General features: G+C 43.4%; 1 protein-coding gene across 2 annotated transcripts in view; it reads right to left on the reverse strand.

Moving 5' to 3' along the window:
- Nucleotides 1-14,251, reverse strand: part of SLC6A11 (solute carrier family 6 member 11) — a 303,122-nt gene that overhangs the window by 62,745 nt on the left and 226,126 nt on the right. For both annotated transcript variants that reach the window (XM_014595398.3, XM_006263824.4), the window contains one exon: nt 7,681-7,784. In XM_014595398.3, coding sequence (XP_014450884.1) covers nt 7,681-7,784 — 104 coding nt within the window. The remainder of the gene's footprint in view (nt 1-7,680; nt 7,785-14,251) is intronic.

Raw genomic sequence — 14,251 nt, forward strand, 5'->3', positions numbered from 1 at the left:
AAAATTCTGTAACAAAATATTTTGCAAAATGTCTGGCAGTATACATCATTCCTGGTCTTCATTCAGCATGTAGGAAACTGGAATGTAGGAAAGCCATGGCTTCCTAGACATACTATCTAGAGCAGGGTTGACCAGTTATTTGGGTTGGAGGGTCACTTAATGAGTTTAGCTGAGTTCTTGAGCACCAGGGGGGTACAGCTGGGGAAGGTGCCAACTGATTGTATCTGGTCCACAGGCTGCCACTGGAAGCCCAAGGAGGGAGGGTTGCACCCTGCACCTCTCCATTCTGCCACAGCCAGGCCAGGCCTTGTAGTGGGCAAATTCCTTCATCCCTCTTCATCCACCCACCTCACCCAGCTTCCTGTTGGCACGGTGTACTCCTTGTACTGTGGCCACCATGAACTGGCCCTGCACAGGATGGGGCACAATGCAGCATGCTAAGTAGATGTCCTGCCTGCCTGCCCACTGCAATGAGTCGCTGCCACCACGCTGCACCAGGAAAGTCAGGGGCAGCTGCCCTCAGCCAAGTCCTCACCTCCCCACAGTCAGCACAGACTCACTTCTTAGTGGCAGTGCAACAGCTGTGGTTCACTGTGGTGGGCAGGACAGCTACTCGGCATGCTGCATTGCTCCTCATCCAATGCAGGCCCAGCTGCCAGCAGCCACAGTGCCAGGACTATGCAGCTGCAGTACCAACAGGAAGCCAGGTAGGGGGGAATCTGCAAGCTATGCAGTCTGGTCTGGCTAGCTGTAGCAGAGCGGAGCAGCACAGGGCACAACCCTCTTTCCGCAGGCTCCCAGTGGTGGCTTGCAGGCCAGATAGGATAAATTGGTGGGCCAGATACGGCCCACGGGCTGTATTTTGCCTACTCCTGGTTTAGATTACGTGTATGCAATTGACTTCTAGTGGTTGGAATAAGGATTGCTTAACAACATGTCAGAGGCCCTGTATCATTAAGATTCTCCTTCAGCTCAAAGCTAGTTATGTAGCAAACCCCCCAGGTTTTTGGGGGTTTTTTTAATTTATTTTAAAATGCATTCCCTTCCCTTCCCCAACCATTTCTGACTGTTTCTCTCCCTCTTTATTCCCTATAGATAAGTATAAGTGAACTCAGACTTAGAATAAGCTTTAAACATTTTTATTTTGGTAGCAAGTTTTTGGTTTTGGACATCCACTGTTGTATATTGTATTATTATTAGGTTTGTATTGATTCTTACTGTTGCATATTATATTATTGTATTATTATCATTTTGATTTTTATTGTTTCATACAGAAATTGTATGGTTTAGGCCTGTGTTTGTAAGTGAACCAAAGTAACGTCAAGTTTCCATTTTGTATGTCAAGTCTCCATCTTGTGTCCTCTGCCCGGGCATCCCTTGTGTCGCAACTGTATGAGTTATGTACCCCTCCCATGTAAACTGGTTCCCGGATGAATGAGAGTGATTGGGAATGAATGAAATACAATGGTAGCAGGCCTCTACTGAATGGCCTGTAATGACTGGGCCATCACCTTGCATTGATTCATTCAGGAACTACAGACCCAGGAACAGAGACAAGAACCCAGCATTTGAAAGACAAAAGACCCTGCAGAACCAGCAACTCTCAGCATTACAGACACCCGAAACTGCACGTCCCTGCATGGAGCACACATGCTCAGGCTGACCCTTGCCTGGGCATGCCTCCTGTCACTAGGGTCACACACGGTCTGCCCCTATAAAAAGGGGCAGTGAAGACAGACCCAGCGGGATGCCCTCTCCATCTGGACCAGCACCATGCTACACCACCTATCCACCCAGAGGCCGTGCCGGCGACCCCCCTCTGGACAACACCTACTGGACAAGGACCCCTTTCCAGCCTGGATAGGTAGATATTACCTGCACACCTCCTTCTACAATTTGGACTCTCTCTCTCTCTCTCTCTCTCTCCTCCTGGACTTCAGTGGACTTCAGCCCCTGCACCAAGCCTCTCTAACCCCTGCTGCCATTGTGTGGGTGGGTGCAAGGGAACCAATAATATATTGTGTCACCATCTCCCCTGTTCAATAAAACCACTGTCATTTGCAATCCTGAGTTGGGTCATGTTTTACTAAATCCCGGTCCCTCCCTTATCTTAAATTCCAGCCTCATTCTCTCTCTCTCTCTCTCTCTCTCAGCTCTAGCCCCCATCCCTCTCCACTAGTTTCCTGATCTCCTCTCAACTCCTACTGCCTTTTCCCTATGACTGTCTGCTCCTCCCAGCACTTGTGGTGCTCCAGCCAGGTCCCTGAGGACTGGAGAAGGGCCAATGTGGTTCTCATTTTCAAGAAAGGGAGAAGGGATGAGAAGGGTAACTTTAGACCAGTAGTCTTACCTCTATTCCTGGGAAAATGCTGGAGAAAATAATCAAAGAACACATTTGTGTAGGCCCAGCAGGGGAAACGATGCTGAGGGGAAACCAGCACGGGCTTGTCACAGGTAGATTCTGCCTGACAAACCTTGTAGCCTTCTATGACTAGGTCACACACTGCCTGGATGCGGGAGCTGAGGCTGATGTCATCTTCCTGGACTTTAGGAAGGCCTTCGACACAGTTTTGCACCCTATCCTCATTAGGAAGCTAGCAGAATGTGGAGTGGACACCTACACGATCATGTGGGTGGCCAACTGGCTTAGGGACCACACCCAGAGAGTGGTGGTGGATGGTTCCTTCTTGGCCTGGAGGGAGGTGGGCAGTGGGGTCCTGCAGGGTTCGGTCCTCGGACCAATATTATTCTATATCTTCATCAGCAATTTGGACGAGGGCGTGGAGAGCACCCTCTCCAAGTTCACTGATGATACCAAGTTATGGGGCAAAGTTAGTACACCAGAGGGCAGGGAGCAGATTCCGGCTGACCTGGACAGGTTGGATCAATGGGCAGAGAGAAATAGGATGCAATTTAATAAAGATAAATGTAAGGTACTCCACCTAAGAAGGAGGAACCCCCAGCACACCTATAAGAGGGACGCGGAGAATCTCGAGAGGGTCCAGAGGAGGGCCACTCACATGATTAGTGGCCTTTGTGATAGACCCTATGGGGGAGGCTGAGAGAGCTGAATCTCTTCAGCCTTCACAAGAGACGGCTGAAGGGAGATCTTGTGGCCGCCTATAAATTTATTAGGGGAGGTCAACGGGGAATAGGGGAATCGTTGTTTACTAAGGCACCCCAGGGAGTGACTAGGAATAATGGGTGTAAACTAGTTGAGAGTGGATTTAGGTTAGATATTAGGAAGAAATTTTTCACAGTAAGGGTGGCCAGGATATGGAATGGGCTTCCAAGAGAGGTGGTGCTATCACCTAGCTTGGAGGTCTTCAAGAGGAGGCTAGATAGTCACCTGGCAGGGGTCATCTGACCTTGGTCCTCTTTCCTGCCAGGGGCAGGGGGTCGGACACGATGATCCATTGTGGTCCCTTCTGTCTCTACAATCTATGGATTTATGAATCTATGAGAATGAGAAACTAAGTAGGAATGCTGCCTTCTGAACAGTGCTGATTTAAAGAAAAATCAAATCCACTTGAGAATAATGTGATCTGTGAGGTTCCTTTAGTCCATCACAGGGAATATTCCTTCAAAGTTTTTCTCTCTCTCTCTGTTTTAACCACAACACAATCATGTTAACTGGTCACTTTCATGTTCCTTCCCAAATCACAGACAATTAAACCTAAACAAATCAGGATGTGGTGGATAAGCGGTCATTGCTCCTACTTGATGAGCAAATGGCTTTCTGTGTCTCTTTATGTAGCTGATCTTTGAAGTTGGAAGAACTTATTTTATTTTTTTTAAGCATTATCCTTTTTTATCTCAGAGTTATGATATCCATTGACTGACACAAAAAAGAGTCCATCTTGATGAAGTCTGATTAAGAGTCATAGATTGTGGACTGGGACAGCGGGGATAACCAGTGTGTATTTTGGTTGTTAACAAAGATTCACATTTGCATTATTTCCTGAAGATTAATAATTAGCTTTCATAAAAGAAGAGTATATTGGGCCAAAGAGCCTCCAGTCTAGCTTCTGACTATTTCACTCCCATTAGTGTATTCTTTAAAGAAGAGTCGGTGAGCAATTAGCACAAACTATTACTACCCTCCATTGCTGCCTTCCACACAAGAGGGAAACTCTTATATGTTTTCCAATCCTATATAAACATATTATAGTAATGAGCCTCAAAAGCACAGCAAGAGATTACTGCAATGACTGAGGCCATGAGTGAAGTCATGTTTATAAAGGGATGCCATAATTGAAAATAAAAATCTGACAACTGGTTTGGTTAAAGCATTGATTTGTGCTAACAAGAACAGCTTTTCATTACATGCTGCTGTCCACTTGGGACAGTTGGGACTGTTATTATCTCAGTCATTTCCTTAGCTGATGCCAATCAGCATCATTCCAAGACTTAAATTGGATTATGCCAATGTATACCAGGTACATACATGGCCAAGAGAAATCCATGGCAAGGAAAGGTAGGACTAAGGATATGAGTGAGTGCAAAATGTATTGCCTCAGACTGCCTCTCTTGATCTCCTTAAATGATTTTACTTACATTGTAAAATAAGTTTAAAATTCTCTAGGTTGTTTTATGTTGCTTTGGCATCATCTACAATCTCAATCTGTATATTGCTATAGAAATATAACATGTGTAACTTAATGTCAAATGCTAAACACTATTGAATAATATGCTAACCAATATGTACACTAACTAGAAAACATACAGACTACTTTCCAGCTCTTTTCTTGAGGTTGGCCCATTGAGCAGCCAAGATAGAGAGATGTGGAGCTAAAAGATGCTAAAGGGCCTATGGTTCAGTAAAATAGATGCTGTTTTTAACTAAGGGGGGAGTGAAGGGGCTGGGTTCTAGTCTAGGATTCTGTTTCTAAGAGGGTGGGAGCAGGGAGACTTTCCTATTGCTGTTTACTCAATGAATAGTAAATGCAAAGTACTTTAAAAGGAGGGCTGAAGAGATTGGTCTGATGATCAGAGTATTTTGCTGGGAAATAGGTTCAAACCCTGTCTATGTTAGGAGAGCCCAGAAGCTGGATCTTTCACTTCTTGGGAAAATGCCCTAAACCACTAGGCTATTTGGCTAAAACCTAGGAATATTTTCCAACTCTACTTTATTATTTTTGGTGAGCACACAGGCAAGGCAATTTTACTTTGCTGCAAGGGAAAACAGAATCCCAACCTGTAAGTGCTCAAAACTGCAGTTTTGCTGTAACAGACATGCCACTTAGCTGCGTGACTAAGGAATTTTACCCTTATGATTACAGGATAACTCTCTCACACAAAAGCAATACAGCTCTGTTTACCATATCAATGCGTATTAGAGGGTTGTTATTTTAATAGCTTCCAACTGATATAGAAAAAGTAGCAGTTTACATTATACAGAGCTAATGACAACTCATTTTCAGAAATCAATGTATGGAGGTAAAATTACATTATCATTCCCTGTACTGTGGACTGGTGTATTTAAGGAATTGCTTTTATGTAGTCCCACAAATGAACGGTCTAATTGCATCTGACTATTTCATGATTTCCAAAGGCAAATTTTGGGTAAACTGTCATGTTCTGAAAAATGACACAGATATCTGTAGCTGACTGAGTCTTGATCAGCATTTTGAATGTGCCTGGCAAACTGTTTGCTACCATGATACAGCGATATGTAAAACATCCACTGGATAATTCTTTTTTTTTTTTTAATTACATTGATTTTCAAGGGAGTCATTTTTGTTGACTTTTCCCTAGATTTTGCCCAGTTAACAGAATATTCATACATAATCTGGAATACATCTTCACTTGGAGACTTTTCAAAATATTAATATTTTTTCTTTTTACTTGCCCTGGTTAATGTGTAGCATTTTAATATTAAAGCTCCAAATCAGAAAACACAGCCCTGTTCAAGACAGCATGTAAGTATTTACTCAACTTAACATTAACTTAACACTAACACTGTCTCTCATCCCATCCTCATCAATAAATTAAGTGACTGCGGCATTGATGCCTGCACAGTTGGATGGGTAAAAAATTGGCTGATGGGGTGCACCCAGAGAGTAGTGGCGGATGGGTTATATTCAACCTGGCGAGATGTGAGCAGTGGGGTACCCCAGGGCTTGGTTCTCGGGACCGCAATTTTTAACATCTTCATCAGCGACTTGGACGAGGGGGTGGAAAGCATGCTATCCAAGTTTGCTGATGACACTAAGATGTGGGGTGAGGTGGACACACTTGAAGGGAGAGACAGGCTGCAACTAGATTTAGACAGACTACAAAAGTGGGCAGATGAGAATAGGATGGGGCTCAATGTAAACAAATTCAGGGTGCTGCACCTTGGGAGAAGGAATCCACAGCATACATACAGGCTGGGGAGTTCCCTTCTTGAAAGCACAGAGGCGGAAAGGGATCTCGGAGTCATTATTGACTCCAAGATGAACATGAGCCGCCAATGCCAGACCGCAGCCAGCAAGGCCAGCCATACCTTGTCATGCATCCAAAGGTGCATCTTAAGCTGGTCCACAGAGGTGATACTTCCCTCTATGCAACTTTGGTCAGGCCGCAGTTGGAGTACTGCGTCCAGTACTAGGCGCCACACTTCAAAAGGGATGTGGCCAGCCTGGAGAGGGTTCAGAGGAGGGTCACCCACTTGGTGAGAGGGAGCAGGACAGGCCCTATGAGGAGAGACTGAAGGACCTGAACCTGTTCAGCCTCAGCAAGAGGCGGCTGAGGGGGGACCTGGTGGCTGCCTACAAACTCATTAGGGGGGATCAACAGCAAATAGGCAGAGCTCTTTTCTCCCCAGCACCACCTGGGGTGACAAGTAACAATGGTCATAAGCTGATGGAGAATACGTTTAGGTTGGAGGTCAGAAGGCAATATTTTGCAGTTAGGGTGGCCAAAATCTGGAACCAACTTCCCAGGGAGGTGGTCCTCGCCCCTACCTTGGGCAAATTCAAGAGGAGGTTGGACGATCACCTGTCTGGGGTCTTGTGAACCCAGCATTCATTCCTGCCTGTGGCAGGGGGTCAGGCTGGATGATCTGTTCAGGTCCCTCCTGACCCTAGCTACTATGAAACTATGAAACTTTAAGTACATATTTTCCCACAAACAGAAATGGAATCTCTTAGGATAAATTATATGCTAGGGATAGCAGGCTAAAAGGTGTAATATGACACCAGTCTACAATAATTTATTATTTTGTATTATTACATGGGCGGAAAAAAAACAGTCATCTGTTTTCCTGATCATGGATCTGATCCTAAATAGCAATAAAATAAATGCAAATTTTGCTCAGGATCCAGCCCGACACACACAAATCCAAGTGCTTAAGTCTCTCTGAAATGACCAGCAAAGCTTCTCCTAATTTCTATAGAGAACTCTGGTGATATATTAGCCAATGTTATTGTACTTTACTTACTCTACGATGCAATTTGAAGAAAAGAATTCAAAATATAAGCCAAAGTACTTAAAAATATCGTACAAAACAAATCTGATAAGTGTAAAATATTTCAATATTTCCAACTTCTCCTAATGCTTTATTTTTCAATAATATAGTTAGACCAATAAGGTGCATATCCTCCATAGCTTATGCTGGAAAGGGTCAGTTCTCCATACACATGACTTGCAAGAGTGAAGCCTCTGTTAAAAGTTAAGGGTAGGAGAAGAATGCCTTACCTGTAGCAATTGTTATTGTAGTTGTTGTAACTCCCCAAAGCTGTCAAGCATCCTAAGCAGATGGCATAGGAGAAAAATATCTGTGTACCAGCATCCACCCAAACCTGCAAGAAAAACACAGAGTGAATCAAAAGGAAAGAAGAAACCATCTTTATGATTTCAGTGAACTTATAGTGTTGTAGGCAACTATGTAAGATAACGATAAACATCTGTAAAACTGTTTAAATTATAAAAGAAACTCATAGGTTTGTTTCTTCTCTCAGACCTAGTGATATAAGCCAAGAATAGCTCAGTTGTGGTCTGTGGACTTCACACATATTGAACAAGTTGAAGAAGAGGAAACTCAGGGTTCTTCAAGCAGAACCTCAGCTTTCATATATTCTCCATTCTCTTCAATGAAGCTATGCTTTGTGACCTCTTATGCTAGCTGAGGAGCTGTACCTTTTTCTTGTCTCTGCTGGATAGCTAGGTACTTAAGAAAAGGACTTTGACCTTAATTAAATAATTAAGTAGGACTCAAAAGGGAAAGTGTGGTCACGTGTAATCATGCAAGTTAAATTGTGAGTCTGATTCAAAAGCAGATATATTTTAATGGAATATTTGCCTAGTGTTGTCACCTAAGAAAATCCACAATGGACCAGGACTGGATAGTTCTGGGGAGTATAAATGAACAGAATAAAAAAGAAGTCCCTGCCCCCAACGAATGTACCCATTAATTAGCTCTATAAAGCCATTAGCTTGATAACATTGATGTCTCCAATTTATGCAAGAATGAGTTGTAAGATAAACACCTTGGCTGTGATCAAACTCAGGGACTACTCTGTCATTAATAATCTCCAAAAGTCAATGCTGCAAGACCTTCCTTGTGGGGAAAGCAGAAACATGGTGTGTTTGTATTACTGAATTCATACAGTGTCTGGTTGCATCATTATTCACCTCAAGTATCAAGTCATTTCTTCATTATGTGGACAATGGGAAAGTTATACACTTGCTTGCTTTTCAGGGTATAGATATCGTAAATGAGGAAGTAGATGAGAATACTGACTCTTTTTTTGGAATATGTTTTAATAACTGAAGTGGTTTGCAGAGAAATACCAAAATCCACTGAGATGAAAACAAGAGACTGTGTCTAGTTTATGCTTAAGGTGAAAAAGGAACTAAACTATACTGAGATAAAGATTTTATGTACTAACCAAGTTAATCATAGTCATCAATGGCAGAGAAATGCATAAACATGCAGAGATATATTTATTTGATATGTGACTGGAAAGCCTTGGTTTGTGGAGCTGTTGAAAGTTGGAAGAGATTCTATTTAGAAATAGCATTAGGATCACATTTGATTTGCATCAGTGCTTTAAATGGTTTCATTGCTGTCATGCTGAATAAGATACAGATGATTACATCTCAAAGTTTCACCACTTGGAAAGGAAAAAACTGCATAGGGAAAGCCTTTTGATAGACAGACTATTTAACAAGATTGGAAGCTCTCAAAAAGCTGAAAGTAGCATAGTTCAAATGAGAAAGCACCATTTTCTTAAGTCTAAACAAAACCCAGGAAACTGGATCAGCAGACATACACTCTAGTCATTACCATTTCCTTCTGTTTTAGCTTTCACACATCACTATACAGTGCTTACAGGTGCAATATCCCTTCCTGCTGGCATACGCCAGCTGCACAATACCTTGACTGCTGGAGAGTACAAAAGACAAAGGAGGACAGACAAGCATTGTATTAGGAAGTCAGAACCCATATAGCTATTTTTGAGATGGGGCAGGAAGCACATACCTCTGAAGATCAAACTAGGCCTCCACACCTAAGTACAGCATGCCACTCCCATGGAGCATAAGACAAGGTTTCTTTACAGAAACTTCAATTTTGTTTACTGTGGCAGCAAAATATAGGGTGACAGCGAACATGTAGTCAACATAAATGTAATGGTGAACACTTTGAATGGAGAATCTCATGTAAGTCAGTCTCCATGTCCTCTGTGTCAAAATTGACCTAAATCCTGCAGCTAAACCATTAGCTTTTGTGGCACTCAACTGTAACATTTTTTTTTTAAATGCCATAGTTTCAGGTAAATTTTAATTAAAGGGGTTCTTTTTGTCTTAACTGGTAAATTGAATAACAATTGGTATGGTTTGCCTTCATTTATAGTATGACATTAACTTTAATTTAACATATATAATCCATTAATGTTGTATTCTTAATGTGTTCCCAAATGTGGAATTGGAGATACCTATCTGTATTGTGGAAGTTATAAATGGTGAAAGGAATGTAGAAACCTGGGTAGGACTCTGGTACTTATGCAGGCAAAGAGGGAAACTGGCTTTGGGCAGTAAGGACTCAAAGACTTAGACACCTTCACATTATTTGGCCTAACTTGTAGGTGCCTAGCCTTCTCAAAGTGTCCCTATCATTGTTGATACATTTTATATTAATCAACTAATGGATTAAAGGAAGAAAAAAGAAGAAAAAGAAATAAAACATAAATCTGGCAGCAGAGTACACAAACCGGGACTCTTCCCTCCCAGGTGAGTGCCCTAATCATCGAGTTAAAAAGTTGCATTTCCTTTCCACACAACCATCCAGGTTTGGGGAGAAGGAGACTTTGCCAACCCAGGAGACCATTAAGGAAACTCTCTTGGAAAATGGACAATGTGCTTGAACCCCCTCAGGCTGAGGAGGACCCAAAACTTAGGTCTCCCACTTCCTGGGTATGTGCTCTAACCCAGTGTTTTTCAACCAGTGGGACACGTCCCACTGGTGAGACTTAAAGGTTGTGTAGGTGGGATTTCAACTCATTGCCTGATTGAAAAAATCAAAGTTGTTTGCACACTTATAGAAATAAACATAAAAATACACTTCTTGGAAAAAGTGGGGTTTTGTTTTTATCATGGTGGAACCAAGGTTTTTTGACAAAATGGTTGGTGGGACTTAAGTTGAAAAAGGTTGAGAACCACTGCTCTAACCAGTACCCTGTTATAGAAAGGACGTGAAGCCTGGCAACCAATTTTTCTTCTCCAGTGCTGCATTTTGTAATGAAAACACTGCAACTGCAACTGCCCAAACATGTTAGCCTGTGTTTGGTGTCCTTGAAGCATATCTGTTGAACTGGGCCCCTCAGGGAGCTTAGCACTGCTCTGCCTAATTTCTGTATCTGAACAAGGTGTTGGCAGGACCTAGGTGCCAACCGTTTAGACCAGCAGTTCTGAAGAGGCAGAACTGCAGTTCCCAGGGAACTTTCAGGCCATGCTGCCCATGGCTACGTGAGATGCTGACTGTGCAGATATTACTTCATAGTAGCACCAAGGAACGGCTTTTTTGTGATGCTGAGTAGTAGCATGAGACTACTGTGCAGTAGCACCGTGTCATGCTTTCTGTCACACAACACTACTGCACAGTAGTCTCAGACTACTGTGTAGTCAGCATCTTGTCTAGACACAGGCAGAGAGATGCACCATTGAGTTTTAAGTGTCTATTAGGCCTGGGCGAAGTGGCTAGTATTCACTTCAAATTCAGATTCGCCCAACTGGGTGACAGTGACTCGATTCAGTGATTCGAATCACTGTCCCGAATTGATTCAATAAAATCTGATTCAGAGATTGGGCTGCTGCTGCACAGAATGGGGCCTGTGAGATTCTCCGAATCTCACAGGCCCCATTCCCCACCCAGTCTCCCAGCTGCGCCTGACCCCAGCTCCTGGATCTTTGAAAAAAAAGCCTGCACTCACCAGCTGCTGCGAGGCAAGGGGGCGATCTCCACTGACCCCTGCTGCCCCCTGCCTCCTCCAGCCCTCCCTCCCCCGCCCCCTACTTACCAGCTCAGAGTCTGGGTCCTGCTCCCTGCTGCAGTGGGCGCAGACTGCCCAAATCACCGAAGCTCTCCCAATATTTTCTGAATTGATTCAGACCTTTAAATTGGTCCTCTGATTCAATTTGGAGATTCGGCCACCAAATCAGGCCAAATCTCCGCCAAATCAAATCAGCACTTGAAGCTTCACACAGCCCTAGTGTCTATCTCTATGGTTAAGCAAGGTTTCTCTGGTTTGCAAGATCTGTTTAATCCTGCTTTAGGTGTTGAAATTCTGTCTTGGATCTAGTCCTAAAGCACTGGCTAGCAATGAAATAGTTAATATCAACATTAAAGATTACCATAATCAGGTTTTGGAGGCAGCTGCCTTTGAAATGAATGGAGGCTATTTTTTCTGGGTGTCTCTGGGCTTGGAATGGCAGGATTCCATCAATTTACATTTGCGTCATATTTCTTTTTTAAGGCTTTGCAACCTAAAGGTTAAAATATTAAATTTAAATGAAAGTCTTACCAGGAATGGATTGTGTTTCAGGTTCAATAGATATAGAATCACAAGGACACACAGAAATGTGCCAAAAATAACTGATAAAGATAACATAGTAATTAACACTGGGTTGAATAAAAATCTGTTTATAACCGTTTATAACAGTTTATAACAACTAGAAAAGAAATTCATCATTCTTAAACCGCAGTAAATATGCTTTACTCTAACTATAGGTAATGCTGGTTTTTGAATGGAAGTGTTGCAGCACGTACAACATGACCATGTCTTATAATAAGGTAAATAAATAAATACAAGTCTTCTAGAAAGCTATTCAGTATGGGTAATGTAACCAGGCGCATGGCTCAGCTGTGGGAGCACAGCTTCAGGCAGTTAAAAGTGATAACCTGCCTGCTCAAGGGGGCCAGCTGAGAGTGTTGGCTTAGAAATGGTATTTAAAGGCTGCTGACGGTGGACATGTGGGCATGTGACCACAGAGAGACAACCAACCAGTGACAGCCATGGATCAGAAGTCACCAGGAAAAGAAAAAATACAAAAGAAGGAGTTTTAAAAACAGAAGAAGAAGCAGTTGGCAACAGTCCCGACCTCTAAGGCTGCTGATGGTGGACATTTAAATAAAGGACCTCAAGGTGGTGTTTATGCAGTGGCTGGATGGACCGCTCACCTTGTATATATTCTGGGACTGGGGAATTTGGGTAATATATACTGTATTTGCTTTGCCTACATTGCTTTTATTTCCTATCACTGTATATCAATGAACTTGCCTATTATCAACCGGCAGGTGCTGTGATCAATGTGGGGATTGTGCCTGCCTGAAGCAAAGGTATAGGTGCATCCAATGTCAACAAGAGCAATGAGAATCTGACCCCCAAAAAGTTAAAAGCTCCCATGGAGTGGATCTGGGGGAGGGAGGGAAGAGGGCAGTGCCAAGCAGGGAGCACTGAGCAGAGCACTAGTGTCTTCTCTCTGTGTCAAAGAAAGGACTGTAGCAGTGAGTTAATCATTTGTTGAGTGTATGTTTGTTTGTTATGGGCATTGGTTTTCTGTCTAGGGTTTTGTTATGGGCATTGGTTTTCTTTGTGAGAGCAATTTTGCCCCAGGAAAAATAAAGAACTGATTGACAAACTACTATATGTGGTGGGCAATGTGGATACTCTAAACCTAACATCAGCCATGGAGACTGGAACCCTGTTAAAATGGCTGGAGTGGCTGCTGCAACAGCAGTGGCAGCAGCTGTTTCAACAGCTCCAAACCTGGAAACAACAGGTCCAGAGACAGCATCAGGAACAACTGCAGCCGTTTCAGCAAGAGCAGCAGTAGCAGCATCAGCAGGAGTTCCTGAAATAGCAATTGGATGCTAGATGGATCCCTACCCTCATTGGTGAGTCACTAGGTTCCCCGAGGTTAGAGAGAGGAGTCCTCACAAAAATGGGACCAGGAGACAAAATGGAGGATTTTCTTGCCACATTTGAATGGGTGGTAGAGGCATATCAGTGGTCTCAGTACACATGGGCTGTGAGGTGCAGGCTACTTACTGGACCATGGAAGCAGACCATGGAAGCCTAGGATTATACAGCCCAAAAAGCAGCCATATTGGAACAGTTTGGACTTATGGAGAAGGCTCTTCACCATGTGTTCTGGTCATAAGCTTGGGACCCAAAGGTGTGGCCCTGGGCTATGGCTTAGAAGCTTAAAGACTTATGCACCTGATGGCTCAACCCAGACTTGCACTTGGCTGCAGAGGTTGTGGAATTAGTGGCACTGGAGCAATTCTGCACCATCCTCTCAGTAAAATCCCAGAGATAGGCATATAGTCACTGGGTGGCTAACCAGGAGGAAGCCACACAGAGCTCAGAAGAATTAATGGGGGCAGAGTTAGGTTGCCAGGAGCCCCAGGAAAACTACCTATGGGCCCAAAGAAGCCAGGGATCTGCAGTAAACCAGCCAGGGGTCTAGGAAGTCTTCTGATAGGGTTGTTACCTCCATCTCCTATGAGGCTTCCAACAGGAAGGGAGCCTTCAAATGGAGGCCAGGAGAAGAAAACTACTTGGGACATCCCAGCAGTCTAGAAAGAGGAAGGGAGGTGCAGATGCTGTACTTCCAATATGCGGAGAAAGGACACAGACATTGAGATTGCCCCCAAATGGACTGTGGATATTCCTACACCTTTGTCTCAGAGGAAAGACAGGGGAGCCCAGACTTGAGAGGATATGTGGTCCCTGTAAAGATCAGGAATATCCATGTGGTTGGACTC

Source organism: Alligator mississippiensis, chromosome 12 (assembly GCF_030867095.1).
Source record: "Alligator mississippiensis isolate rAllMis1 chromosome 12, rAllMis1, whole genome shotgun sequence".
Classification (NCBI taxonomy): Eukaryota; Metazoa; Chordata; order Crocodylia; family Alligatoridae; genus Alligator; species Alligator mississippiensis.